General features: G+C 52.0%; 1 protein-coding gene across 1 annotated transcript in view; it reads left to right on the top strand.

Moving 5' to 3' along the window:
• LOC145400754 (uncharacterized) overlaps nt 1–1931 on the top strand; it is a 66793-nt gene extending 64862 nt beyond the window's left edge. The window contains exons 2-3 of the mRNA XM_080273191.1: nt 1–1244; nt 1326–1931. The exon at nt 1–1244 is cut by the window's left edge and continues 388 nt beyond it. Of these exons, the coding sequence (XP_080129317.1) occupies nt 1–1244; nt 1326–1931 (1850 nt within the window). The remainder of the gene's footprint in view (nt 1245–1325) is intronic.
• The last annotated feature ends 13203 nt before the right edge of the window (nt 1932–15134 follow it).

Here is a 15134-nt window from a genome sequence, read left to right as displayed (position 1 = left end):
GTGTGGTGGGTGTTGGGCCGCGTCTGGCCATACCTGACACCTTTGATGGATATTTCGAGATACTCAGTGAAGATGGCCGCGCTGTCAGGTGCATGGAGAGCGTGGCGGAGCTGGCCAAACGGTTCCCAGACTCAGCGTTGGTGCGTGAGACACTGACAGCCTATGTGTCGCGATCAGATGACGTGGACACGATAACAGAGAAGTCCCGTGCAGTGGCGGCGGGCGAGACGCTGGTGCTGGTGGGTGAGGTGGTGGGGTCGAGGGTGGGAGGCAAGCCACATCATCGTTTCCTGCGCTGTTTTGACCAGGCTGGCCAGAATGTGTACCTTCCCTATGACGCCCGTGGTCGATTCTCTGCCATAGCCAAAGAGGATAACATCAGCGGTGTGCACAGTGTACGGAACCTGCTCAATAAGCGGCTGCCACTCATGGTACGCCTGGTGCATGGCCGCCCGCCTCTCGGTGCCAAGGCTGCACACTTTCTTCCAGAGCTTCGGCTGTTTGCGGCGCTAACAGAGCAGCCACTGGCAGCGCTGCCGCTCGGCAAGGACGCCCCGCTGGTTCTGTTGCCACCCGCCGCACCACTCAAGCTGGTTCATGCCCGCAATGCTGATCACGTGGAAAAGACGAAAGAGTTCCTGCGCTTGTGTGAGCGGGCAACAGCAGCGCTGCAGGAAGTGGCCGACAGAATACACGTGTACGACATCAGTTTAGGTGGCAAGGGTGGCATGCGGGACCCACGCTTCTCACACTGGCCTGACCAAAGCAAGACCAGCCACAAACACCCCCATCATGGCCGCCCCTCCCGCACCCGCAGCCCACCCGCCCCACCCAACAACACCAACAACAACTCCACCAACAACAACAACACCCCCAGCAACTCACCAGACGACTACGATGAGATTGACCAGATCTACGACTACGTGCGTGGCTTTGCACCGCTGCCACGCCACATTCGCTCCCCCTACGCCAGCGACCCGCCCCCTGCCTCCCGCCGCTCCTCACAAGCCTCTGGCCTCAAGTCCGACGCCCGCCCCACACCCCCGCCCATAGAGACCATCCCCACCCGCCGCCCAGACCCACGCCCGCCAGAGAAGCTGTCCCCGTCGGTCCACCCCGCCCTCATCTCCGCCGCACTGGACCGCGCCGCGACCAGGCGGGTGGAGAAACGCAGCAGGAAGCCCAGCGTGACACTCCAGCAGCCCGCACCCCAGGACAACAAGCCTGACCAGGAGAACAAGGCTGTGGTGGACCCCGGCAAGGCAGTGCAGGACATCATCACCAACAAAGCTGACACAAGCAAGGCAGCACTTGACAGCAGTAAGGCAGCACAGGACAGCAGCACCAGGACTCCACTAGACAGCAGCAAGACAGCAGCAACAGACAACATCAAGGCAGCACAGGAGGTCAGCACCAAGCCCAGCAATAACAAACTGTTCGTGAAGGCCGCGCAACAGCGAACTCAGAAGAACCGCGTGCTGCGCCACAAGTCAGCCTCGCCGGTGAAGGAGGCGGGGGTGGATGTGGCCAGCGTGGGGGGCGGCGGGGGCGCTGGTGGGGGCGGTGCGGGGGGGTCGCCATCCCCCTTGTTTCGTCTTCGCTACAAGTCACTCACCAACCTAACCCTCGACTGCGACACCTTGGACTCCAGCACCTCAGGGGGGAGGGGCTCAGGAGGCTCCGGGGGGTCGGGGGGCTCCGTCGTGGGGAAAGCCAGGCCGCCGGAGAAGCGAAGCCGGCGTCTGATGCGTCCCCGGAGTCTGACTGACCTGGCCTTCGGGGGTCGCACTGGCCCCCCGCCCTGCCGCGCCCTGATGGAGGCGGAGCGGCGACTGCGACTGGAACCAGGGGTGTACCGCCACGCTGCCCCTACCCCCAGACACGCCAGGCCCCTACCACCACAGAAGAAGATAGGCACGCTGTATTTGTGAACCAGGTGAGGCCTTGGGTTCTTTCTTTCTTGCATTAAAATAAAAGTACTACGCACTGTATACCCACTTCTTTGATGTCACATTTCCACTTCTTCTTTCACCCATTGACTGTCATTCATTCTGTGTTTGTGTGCGTGTATGTGTGTGTGTGTGTGTGTGTGTGTGTGTAAAGATTTGCGTGTGTGCGTGTGAAGGTGCACATGTGTAGATCAGCATTAAGGTATATAGTCCGTCCGTATTTATCACGCAACTCTCTCTCTCACACACACACACACACACACACACACACACACACACACACACACACACACACACACACACACACACACACACACACAGCACGAAACAAGAATTACCTCTGAATTAACCCTATCTTCAGTGTGTGTGTGTGTGTGTGTCCGTGTTGGCATTTGCATGTGTGGGTGTGCATGTCCCTTGTGTATGCATGTATATGTGTGTGTATGTGCGTGCCGGTATGTGTGCGTGTGTAGGTATTCATCGTGTGTGTGTGTGTGTGTGTGTGTGTGTGTGTGTGTGTGTGTGTTTGGTGTTTGCATAGAGTAATTTGCGTGATTTGTTATTCTGGTGATTTGAAGCTAATTATGACGAGCAATTACGGTGTTGATGTGATTATGGCGGTGCGGATTAGGTCTCTCTCTCTCTCTCTCTCTCTCTCTCTCTCTCTCTCTATCTCTCTCTAATCCTGTCCTATCCTATCCTATTCTACCCTAACCTAATCCAACCTAACCCATCTCAAGCCAATCCAATCTCTCTCTCTCTAATCCTATCCTATCCCAACCCAACCCAACCTCATCAAATTAAACCTATCCCAGCCCAGCCAGACCCACCCTATCCCAACCTAGCCTATCCCAGCCTAGTCCCAGCTCACGTAACCTCACTACCCCTCAATGACAGCCTCGCATGTGGGCCTGAAGGTGTTTTTTTCGTGTGTTTGTGTTTGTCATTCTTTGTCACGTGAGGCGGGTGGGAAGGCGGAAGGGATGGGATAGTTGGGGGGGGGGGATAGGTGGGGGAGGGTCTTCCTGTCATTCACCTAGCGTGTGTGTGTGTGTGTGTGTGTGTGTGTGTGTGTGTGTGTGTGTGTGTGTGTGTGTGTTTTATCTTTATGTATGTATGTTATGTTTGTCCGTTTGTACCACAGCTTGTCTATCCACCTATCTATCTATCTACCTATCTATCTGTCTATCCAGCAACTCAACCACCATCCCTTCATTAATTCACTTCACCCACACATCCTTCCTGCCGTAACTCCTATACATATTTCTCCCATTCATTCATTCACTAATTCATCTCTTAATTCACTCACCACGTCATTCATTCATCTATTCATTCACTAACCCACTCATTCATTTTCACAGGTAAACACACATCCGGTCATTCATTAAGGCCTTCCATTATACAGGTAATTATCTGGCTATTCATTTATTAAACCATCTACATATTTACTCCCTTTACTCACGAAGACACTGGACCATCCATCTGTTTCTTATCTATCTGTTTATCTATCTATCTATCTAGCCTATGTATCTATCCATTTCTTATCTATCTGTCTGTCTGTCTCTCTCTCCACCATTCACCTAATCTATCCATCCATCCATTCATCCAATATTTCATCCGTCCGTCCAACCTCCCACCTGTCCATCCATCCACCCACCCTACCACCTATCTATCCATCCATCCACCCACCCCTCACCCTCCTGTCCACCCACCCACCCTCCTGTCCACCCCTCTCTTCATCCACCCCAGCACCTGTCTGTCCATCCCTCCACCCTTCCCTCACCCTCCTATCCACCCCTCCACCCACTCCTCACCCTCTATCCACCCCTCTCTCCATCCACCCTACTACCCATCTATCCATCCATCCACCCCCCCTCACCCTCCTATCCACCCCTCCACCCTTCCTTCCTTCGTCAAATCATCTATCCCCAACCACCCATCCATTCCATCACGCATCCATCCACCCATCCACCCCCACGCCCCTATCCAGCACTATATAACCCAACCGCCCATCCAAAAGGGGCTCCGGTGGTCAGGTGGGTAGCGTATGTGTCTGCCATTCCTACTGACCTGGGTTCGATCCTGTATGGTAGTGAGCATTTAAGAGTGGGGTAGTATGTCCTTGCATATGATTTGACGTGTTTACATCTCAAAACTCTCTCTCTCTCTCAGTAGCATTACAAATACCACTACAACCACACCCTGACCTGCACAATCACACATTCACAGTCACAGCCACTACAGTACCACATACTCAACATTCACCTCTCACCCTCCACCCCAGATGCCTCTCCCCCACCTAACTCCGTGCGTGGAGGGTTGGGTGGGGGTGGCTCATTTCCCCAAAGGCCTAGCTTGGTGTTCCCCTTCTCCGCGGACCGTGTGACCTTCAGGACTTTTAGAACATGTCTTAAACACGTACGGCACAGCTTCCTTCCGTTGTGAGGCGCGTGCTAACCGTCCGCTACAATACATACATAGGCTGGATATATGCAGTGCTTCCATCTAACTGTACAACCATCCATCCATCCATCCATCTATCTATCTTTCTATCTATCCATCCACCTTTCCCTCTGTCTATTCATCCAGCCAGACAGAGTGATCCGTCTATCCTTTCATCCAGCCATTTATGCAGAAAGGGAGCTCACACACACACACACACACACACACACACACACACACACACACACACACACACACACACACACACACAGTAGGATAGTTTTTTTTACATGTCAGAGGTGAAAGGCCCCGAAGGCAACATCCTCACACGCTCTTGTTTACAGCGTGGAGGAAGGATAAGTGTAAATGTGGGTGTAAATGTGGGTGGGGTGTGTAAATGAGGGTGTAAGTGTGGGTTGTAAGTGTAAATAAGGGTTTAAATAGCAGTAAATGTGGGCTGTTAGTTTAAATGGGTATGCAGGTGTGAGTTATTGGTGTAAATGAATGTGTAAATGTGTAATGAGGTGTGAACAGGTATAAATGAGTACTATGGGAAGGGCAGGTAAGAGAGAGTGAAAGGAAGGGTTGGATGAAGAATGGTAGAAAGGGAGAGAGGGGGGAGGTGAAAGGTAGCAGGAAGGTAGGGAAGGACAGGAGAGAGAGAGAGAGAGAGAGAGAGAGAGAGAGAGAGAGAGAGAGAGAGGAGAAAAGTAGAAGGAAGGAAGGGAAGGAGTGAGAGAGAATGAAAGGAAGGGAAAGAATAAAGGAAGGTAGAAAGGTACATGCGAGAGGAGAGAGAGAGAGAGAGAGAGAGAGAGAGTTATCAGATCGGCTATTTCGGATTAACTGGTGTAAATATTTTTCATCACGGGATTTTTTGACGCTTCATTAAATAAATGAATTAATCCCTTCCGGCTCTGTCTCTCTCTCTGTCTCCCCTTCCTTTCACCCATCATTCCTTCCTCATCCTCATTTTCTCTCTCTCTTTCATTCTTCTCTCTCCCTTCCATTCCTCCCTCGCTCCCTTCTCTTCTCTCCCTTCCTCCTCCTTCCTTCCAAACCCTTTCCTACCTCCTTCTTCCCTCCTATCCCTCCCTCCTTCATTCCTCTCTTCCTTTGTTTTTTTTCCTTTCTCTCCCTTTGGTTTCTTTCTCCTCCCTTTTTCTTTTTCCTCTCCCTTTGTGTTCTCTCCTCTCCCTGGTTTCTTCTCCCTTTCTTTCCCTTCCTTAATTCCTTCTTTGCCACGGTGGAACAGCAAGAGAACTCCCATGCATAAATTTGACAACCGTATTCTCTTGTACCACTAAGTTATAACCTAGTGATCATTGTGGCGGCTTTAGAACGTTGTGGAGATGCGTAATTTTGAAGGTAACACTATAACCTCACTAGATTTGATGTGTTGGGAAGCGTCAGGAGAAACACATTGAGGTGGTTTGGCCATGTGGAGAGGATGGAGAGTGAGAGACTGACGAGGAGAGTGTGTGAGTGAGGTGTAAAGGGAGAGAGGTAGGGGAAGGCCAAGGATGATGTGGAGGGATGGAATGGAGAGGTATATGAGAGAGGGTGTGTGTGAATTGGGAGCAGGGCAGTGAAATGGCGGGGGACAGGGTGACGTGGAGGCGATTTGTTTGTGGCCACCCCGTATAAGGGATTAAGGCGTCTGGCAATAGATAGATAGATTTGAACGTAAGCGGCCACCCATCATTGAGACTCAGCTTAATTCGGCTCCAAAGTCAATCCGTCACTAATCCTTCGCCTCTACCAGCCTGACCCAATCTGACCTGACCAAACCTAACACAACTCAGCCTAACCTTCGCCTAACTTAACCTAATTCAACTCTTCAGATCTAATCTAATCTAACTAACCTGAACGATTGGGTGACGAATGAGTTTGTGGACCGAATCGACTCACTGGGACACCCGCGCCGATGTCAACAAACCCAGCGTCTTGGTTTTTAGTGGAGTGTTATTTTGGCGAATTTTAGGTGTCATGATTGAGTTTGCAATTAGGAATGATAAGCCGTGTCGTAAAATTTTTCATGATATGTTAATGGGAGCTCTCCTGTGTTTTGTCTCTCCTTCTCACTTCCTTCTTTCCTTTCTTCTTCCCTTCCTTCCTTCCTTGTTCTTTCCTTCCTTCCTACCTACCTACCTACATACCCACGTACTTATTTACCTACCTGCCTACCCTTTTTCTTCCTTCCATCCTTCCTCTCCTTGGTTTTGTCCCTCCTTCCCACTTCCTTCTTTCCTTCCTTCCTACATACCTACCTACCTGCCTGCCTACATTCCCACGTACTTGTTTACCTGCCTGCCTATCTTTTTTGTTCCTTCCATCCCTCCAACCTCTCTCTCTCTCTCTCTCACTGTCTCCGCACACCAAGCCGTCAGAGCATCGATTAGGGAAAGAATGGGTGACTGACAGAGATGGATAAATGCACAAGCGGTAGAGGCGAAGGGAGAGGAAAAAGGGAGGGAGGAAAGGAGGAAGGAAGGAAAGAAGGAAGGATGGATGGTTGGATAGAAGGAAGTATGGATGAATGGATAGAAGGAAGGATGGATGGATGGAAGGAAGGAAGGATGGATGGATGGATGGATGAATGGATAGAAAGAAGGAAGGATGGATGGATGGAAGGAAGGAAGGAAGGAAGGATGGATGGATGGATGGATGGATGGATGGAAGGAAGGATGGATGGAAGGAAGGAAGGACGGATGGATGGAAGGAAGGATGGATGGATGGATGGAAGGATGGATGGATGGATGGATGGATGGAAGGAAGGAAGGAAAGATGGAAGGAAGGATGGATGGATGGAAGGAAGGATGGATGGATGGATGGAAGGAAGGATGGATGGAAGGAAGGAAAGATGGAATGATGGATGGATGGATGGAAGGAAGGATGGATTGATGGATGGATGGAAGGAAGGAAGGAGAGGTGGAAGAAAAAGGAGAGGGAGAGAGAGAGAGAACAGGAGAAGAGAAAAAATGGAAAATTAAATGGGAATGAAGGGAGTGGGGTGGAGAGGAGAAGGAGGAAGAGAAGAGAGGGAGGAAGGGAGAAAGGAAGGGAGAAGAAAAAGACAAGAAGGAATGGAGGGAACGGAGGAAGGAAAGAGAGACAGAAGCAGTAGAGGAGGAGGAAATGAGAGAGAGAGAGAGAGAGAGAGAGAGAGAGAACCAGGTACTGCATAATATATACCATGACGGGCCTTCCTCCCCCCCCCTCTCTCTCTCTCTCTCTCATAACGCCTTCTTATCCTCTTCAGCTAACACAAAAATTGCCCCGATTAAGTGGGGAGGGAAGGGGAGGGGAGGACTGGAGATGAAAAGGGAAGGGTTGGGGAGGAGAGGGGAGGGCTGGGGAGGGGAGGGGAGGGGAGGGCTGGGGAGGAGAGGAGAGCCCATGGAAACAATATAATAGCCGCCAGAGAATCATTCCTTGTGATATCACCTTTACCTTCCCTCCCCTCCCTCCCTCCCTCCCCTTCCCTCCCTGTCTGTCTGCTTGCCTCCCTCTGCTTTTCTCTCTCCCTCCCTGTCTGTATGTCTGTCGGGGTGTCTCTCTTCCTGTCCCCTTTTCTCGATCCCTCTTTCCCTTCGTCTGTCTTTTTCTCTCCCTCTCTCTACTACTCTCCCTTCCTCCCTCCCAGCTTCTCTCCCTTCCTCCCTCCCAGCTTCTCTCCCTCCCTTCCTGTTTCCTTTCCTCCCTCCCTGCTTCTCTTCCTCTCCCTCCCTGCTTCTCTTCCTCTCCCTCCCTCCCTCCCTGTTTCCTTTCCTCCCTCCCTCCCTGCTTGCGTGCCTCCCTCCCTCTCTTCCTGCTTCTCTCTCTCTCTCTTTCTCACACACACACACACACACACACACACACACACACACACACACACACACACACACACACACACACACACACACACACACACACACACACACACGACATTATAACCCGTTTTCTTGGTAATATCACTTGTTCCGTGTGCACATATGTAGGTGTAGGTGTGTACATGTGTGTGTGTGTGTGTGTTTCTTGGGTGACTGTGAGTGTATATATTTGTTAAGGTGAGTGTGTGTGCGTCTGTGTGTACGTTAGGTGGTGATGTGTATGTTTGCTTTCGATGACTGTGTGCGTAAAGTGTGTACGTATTGTCAGGCCCATTGTGTGTACTTTACAATGCTTATGTGTATCTGTGTATGTATTTGATTCTTGTGTGCGTTTTTGGTCATTATGTGGGTGTTAGTTGATTATATGTGCGTATATTGGGTTTAGTGTGTGTACGTGTGTGATTGTGTGTATTAGATGACTGTGTGCGTTTTTGGTGATTGTGTGTACGTATGTGTATGTATCAGATGGTTGTGTGAGTTTGATACGTGTTTATTAAGTGATTGTGTTTCTGTGGTGTGTGTGTGTGTGTGTGTGTGTGTGTCTAAATCACTGACAGAGAGAGAGAGAGAGAGAGAGAGAGAGAGAGAGAGAGAGGTCCATAATTAGCTCAATATATTATTAGAATTAACACCCATAGACTGTGCTACGACTCTGCATCCTTTCCACAGCACTTCTTCGTGACTAGCATCATATTCTAGTGTTCATATAGGGTTTATAGACAATGCTACGGCTCTACATCATTTCCACAGCACTTCTTCGTGACTAGCATCATATTTTAGTGTTAATCTATTGTTACAACGGCTCTACATCCTTTCCACAGCACTTCTTCGTGACTAGCATCATATTCTAGTGTTAATATAGGGTTTATAGACAATGCTACGGCTCTACATCCTTTCCACAGCACTTCTTCGTGACTAGCATCATATTCTAGTGTTCATCTATTGTTACTCAGCATTCAAGATGGAGGGATGCAGTTTTAGGCCAGGTTAGAGTGAAAAGAGTATATCATATTCAGCCTTATTAACTCCTTCACTCTCCCTTAACACCTTTTCCCAAGCGATTTATTTTGCTTTATTTGATCGCCATACTCTTCATAAAAATAACATGCAACAGGATTTTCACCACCCAGATCCAAAAATAAATCGCTCAGGAAGAGGTGTTAGGGAGAGAATACGAGCCTGGGAGATTTGTAGGATGCGTAAAATCGTCTGGGAGTATCAAGAGTAAAAATCGTACTGAAGGGGTTTAATAGAGGAGGTCGTAGGAAGGGAGAAAGGTGGAATGGAGAAATTTATTATTATTATTATTATTTTGTCTCACTGTCTCTCAGTGTCTGTCTCTATCTGTCTCTTTCTATGTCTGTCTGTCTGTCTATCTATCTGTCTGTCTATCTATCTATATATCATGTGGGTTGGCGTGGGAGGGGAGGGCAAGGGGAGAAGAGGGGAGGGGAGGAAGAGGTAGTGAATTGAAAGTTAAAAGCTGGGGAGAGAGAGAGAGAGAGAGAGAGAGAGAGAGAGAGAGAGAGAGAGAGAGAGAGAGAGAGAGAGAGAGAGAGTTCTTAAAAAGGAAAGAAAATGAAAGGAAAATTGGAGAAAGGAAGGGAGGAGAGGAGACAGAAGTGAAGGAAGAGGAGGGGAGGGGAGGGGAAGAGAAGGGAGAGGAGGAAAAGGTGGAGAGAGAGAGAGAGAGAGAGGAGGGGAGGCGTGGTCAGAGTCTATTATTTGTAAGATTAAAGGTGACGCATTGCTGTCTCACCTCCCCTTCCTCCCCAGGCCTCCCCTCCCTCTCCCCTTCCTCCCCTCCCTCTCCCCTCCCTATCCCCAGCCCTCCCGTCCCTATCCCTAGTGTTCCCCTCCCTATCCTTTTCCTCCCCAGCCCTCTCATCCCTATCCCCTTCCTCCCCAGTCCTCCTCTCCCTATCCCCTTCCTCCCCAGTCCTCCCTTCCCTATCCTCTTCCTCCCCAGTCCTCCTCTCCCTATCCCCTTCCTCCCCAGTCCTCCCTTCCCTATCCTCTTCCTCCCCTCCCTATCCCCTTCCTTCCCTCCTTATCCTCTTCCTAGCCCTTCCCTCTTATCCCCTTCCTCCCCAGCCCTTCCCTCCCCACCCCTTTCCTTGCCAGTCTTTCTCTCTATCTGTCCCCACCCCATCCCTCCTGTCCCAATTCCTTTCCTCTCCAGCCCCTCCCTCCCTATCCTTCTCCCTTGCCCTCCCCTTCCTATCCCTCTTCTCCCTTTCCTCCTTGTCCTTCCACTCCCAATCCCCCTCCCATCTGTTCCTCCCCTCATGCCTCCCTTCTATCCTTCCCCTGTATCCCTCTGCTCCCTATCCTTCCCCTGTATCCCTCTGCTCCCTATCCTTCCCCTGTATCCCTCTTCTCCCTGTCCCTCCTCCGTACCCCTCTTCTCCCTCTCCCTCTTCTTTACTGTCCATCCCCTCTTACCCTCACCTTCCTATCCCTTCCCTCTATCCTTCTTCATATCCCTCCTGTCTATCTCTGTTCTTCCTATCCCTCTCCTGTCCGTAGCTCGCCCCTCTGTCCTTCCCAGGCCTCCCCTCATTATCTGTCCTTCCCAGGCCTCCTGTCCCTTTCCTCCTCAGCCGAGTCCTGGATGGGGGCCAGGGACGAGGCCAGGGCTGGGGCCGGGGCTAGGGCTGGAGCGGGAGCCAGGGATGGCCCTAGGCCTGTGTTGGGGCCAGGGGTGGGGCTGGGGCTATGGCTGGGGCTGGGGCCAGGGCAGGGCCTGGGCCTGGGCTGGGCCAGCCAGGCCCCCGACCCGGCCCGGCCCGGTCCAGCCCTGCCCTGCCCAGCCCCAGGGCAGGGCCAGGCTGGGCCAGGCTGGGCCAGGCAGGGCCAGGCAGGGCAGGGCCAGGCTGGGCCAGGCAGGGCAGGGCCAGGCTGGGCCAGGCAGGGCAGGGCCAGGCTGGGCCAGGCAGGGCAGGGCCAGGCTGGGCCAGGCAGGGCAGGGCAGAGCCAGGCAGGGCAGGGCAGAGCCAGGCTGGGCAGGGCAGGGCCAGGCTGGGCAGGGCAGGGCAGGGCCAGGCTGGGCTGGGCAGGGCAGGGCCAGGCTGGGCAGGGCAGGGCCAGGCTGGGCAGGGCAGGGCCAGGCTGGGCAGGGCAGGGCAGGGCAGGGCCAGGCTGGGCAGGGCAGGGCCAGGCTGGGCAGGGCAGGGCAGGGCCAGGCAGGGCTGGGCAGGGCAGGGCCAGGCAGGGCTGGGCAGGGCAGGGCAGGGCCAGGCTGGGCAGGGCAGGGCAGGGCCAGGCTGGGCTGAACAGAGGCTGGGCTGGGCGCTGGCAGGGCAGTCTGGGCAGAGCAGAGCAGGGCAGGGCAGGACTGGGCTAGGTGCAGGGGTGGGCTAGGTGCGGGACTGGGCTGGGCTGGGCTGGGCATGGGGCTGGGCTGGGCAAGGTTAGGCTGGGGTAGGTTGGGCAGGGCAGGGCCACAGCAGAGCCAAGGCAGTTTCTGGGCTAGGCTGGGCACTGACTGAATTGAGCTGGGTGCAGACTGGACTGGGCTGGGCAGGGCAGGGTAGGGGCTGTGTTATGCTGGGCTGCACAGGGCAGGGCAGGGTCTGGGCTGGGTTGGGTAGTAGTAGGGCAGGGTCTGGGCTGGGTTGGGTAGTAGTAGGGCAGGGTCTGGGCTAGGCAGGGGAGTAGGGCAGGGGTCTGGACCAGGCCAGGCTGGGTTTGACTGGGCAAGGTCCGGGCTGGGCTGGGCTGGTCTTGACGAGTGGTCTGGGCAGGGCTGGCCTTGGTTGGACGGGTGGACAGGACAGGGCTGGGCTGGGCTAATTTGGGCAGGGTTTGCCTGACTTTGTTTGGCCCTGGCTGGGCAGGGCAAGGGAGGGCAGGACCTGGGCTTGGCTAGGCTGGACTAGGTCCAGGGACAGCCAGGGGACGGGGCTGTCCAGGTCAGCCCAGGTCCAGGGACTGGGTGCATAAACCTGCAGGTGGGCAGACACTGTAGTATGTTAAGTAGGTAGGCTGGCAGGGACTGTGGTAAGTAGGTAATTAGTTAGGGGGTAGAGCCTGTGGCAGGTATACTGGTAGGTATATATGTATGGTCTGTGGTTGGTACTTTGGTACGTAGGCTGGGACTATGGTAGGAAGGTACGGACTGGCAGATAAGTGAATAGGTAGGTGGATTGTAACTGTTAGATAATTCATCAGGTAGCTATGTAGCAACTGGTAAGTAAATAGGTATGAAGGGACTGGTAGGTAGGTAGGTAGGTAGGTAGGTTGGGAAATAGATGGGCAGAGAGACCTAGATAGAGATATAAGTGCATGGGGTGTTGGGGACTTGACATGATGGATTTGTAAGGGCTATGGTGGGTAGGTAAAGAAGTAGGTGAGGACTGATAGGTAGGTTGGTACAGAATGGTAGATAAATAGGTAGGTAGGTAGGCAGGTTGGTAGAGACTGGTAGGAAAATAAGTAGGTAGGCTGGTTGTTAGGGACTGGTAGGTAAAATGGTAAGTAGGTAGAGACTAGCAGGTAAAATAAGCTACAGGAAGAAAATCTGGGCCAAGTTAAGGTGAAAAATTAACACTTACGCACTGCCTTCGTATCCCCGTCCACTGCATCCACAGCATCATTCGCTAACTGGTGAACTTAATAGGCTGGAGAGGACAGAGAAGAGTAGCTGATCCATCCATCCATCCATCCATCAACCGACCCATCCACCCAACCATCCCCCATCCCTGTACTGCCCCATCAAGCGAGCCGAGATCCTGGGCTAGCCAATTTTGCTCACGTATTTTTAGATAAGGATTACCCATAACACAATTCATTTAGTTTCATTTTGTTTGTAAAGGCTCCAACATCATTACATGCGTAGGCACTGGTCACCTCATAGCTGTTCTCCACGTTGTTCAATCTCAAGCAACCTCTCAATTCAGTCCCTCATCCCTGAGGTCAAACTGTATGACCTCGTCCCAGATCTTTTTCGGTGTCTCTAGCAGCTCCACCCTCCAACGTTCACATTCCTCATCCTCCTCACCCAATTGCTATCCTCCATCCTCTCGACATGGCTAAACTAACTCAATCTACCCCTTCTCATCACACTAGAATATTCAAGTCCTACCCATGTGGGAATGAAGTCCAGTTTCTCTTTACTCTTAATGACAATCTGCTTGGCGAGATACAGGCATCTATTTACTGGTTATGTAGTTTCCACCCAAGTTAGTGAATGGTTGTCTGAGTACACGAAAATATTTGGCTTGTCACTCAGTGCCGAGGTACTTAAGTAACTAGAAGGTAGAACTACAAGTAAAGGAAAAGAAAGAAAAAAGTGAAGGGCGAAAGAAGAAACTGCACAACAAGGCAGGGTACGGGAAGCAGGACAAGGGACAGGGCTGGGCAGGGCAAGGCAGGGCAGGGTAGGGTAGGGGAAGGCAGGGCAGGGTAGGGTAGGGCAAGGCAGGGCAGGGTATTGTATGAGAAGCAGAGCAGGACTAGGGAAAGCAGTGTACTGTTGTGGAAATGCACGGTAAGGCAATGAAAGCAGAGCAAGGAGGGGCAGGGAGGGACAGAGTAAGGATTGGTAGGACAAGGCAGGGTAAGGTAATTAAAGGCAATGCAAGGTAGAGCAATGAAAACAAAGAAAGGAGGGGCAGGGCAAGGCAGGGCATTGCAAAGAGAAGCAGGGCAGCGCAGGGCATGGCAGGAGGCGGGGGCGGGGGCAAGGGGAGGGTGAAAGTGGGGTCTCCAGTGAAAGTCCCGCACCAAAACAAAGACGATCTGACCCCGTGAGTCTCTACCCTCTCCCACAACACCACACCCCCACAGTACCACCACACTATACCACACCACACCAGACAGTACCACCACATTATAACCCCACACCCACCACATAACAGTAGCTCACTCTACCGCATGTCAGACACCATCACACCACAGTACCCTCTCTATACCACACCACCACACCATTATACCTTACTACACCACACATCGGAACACTGTAACACCGCACTATTTGCTGTTGTGCATTTGGTATTATCAGCTTGCCACACAGCACACCACCCTTACCAACTACACAACTCAGCTTCATACCACAGCACACCATGTCACCCAACACATCAAACCACACCACAACAGTTTATTTCCCCACATCACCATACCACACCACACCACACTACAGCACTTCACCACATCACACCACACCCACACACTGTCCCAACACCCTGCACAGCCTACACCACTCACTGCCACACCATACCCCCCCCAACACCACAGTAGTAAATCAATCACTACAACACCTGGTCCAATCCAGGTGTCCATATAATTACTGAGGCTCCTCGTGTGTGTGTGTGTGTGTGTGTGTGTGTAACATCCCTCACGTGTCAAATCAAAAGTTCGTTTTTAATCAATACTCTGTCATTGTGTCGAGAGAGAGAGAGAGAGAGAGGGGGGGGGGAGTTATCACCAATACGGTACTGTGCCAATATCATCATCATCATCAGAACTAACAACCTTCTACTTTCACATCCTTGCACTCCATCTCTACTGCTACGTACATGAACCTTTTCAGTCCATGGATCTCATTTATTTTATTATTGGCACTGTATTACCAGAGGACTAGATTCAGTTTCAGAAAACACCTTCCTGATGCAAAAACGTTAATTAAATATTCACACAACAGTTTAAAATCGTCCGTATCGTCATTATTATTATTAAATTGTGGTAGGTGGGGGCACTCACCATCCACTCACTCGGTGTAGTGCTGCTCTCGGGTGTCTGCCCTTTCCTCTCCTCCTTCCTTCTTTCCTTCCATCCTCTTCTGTCTTCTTTCCTTCATTCTTTCCTCTTCCTTCTGCTTATGGGTGACTTTACACTCCCTCTTTTGTCTTTCCGTCATTCTTTCCTC

The sequence above is a fragment of the Coenobita brevimanus genome, chromosome 53, assembly GCF_032717465.1.
Source record: "Coenobita brevimanus isolate Jiangsu-jjx chromosome 53, ASM3271746v2, whole genome shotgun sequence".
Lineage (NCBI taxonomy): Eukaryota > Metazoa > Arthropoda > Malacostraca > Decapoda > Coenobitidae > Coenobita > Coenobita brevimanus.
Note: the sequence above shows the minus strand (reverse complement) of the source record. Positions and strands in the feature narration are given on the sequence as shown.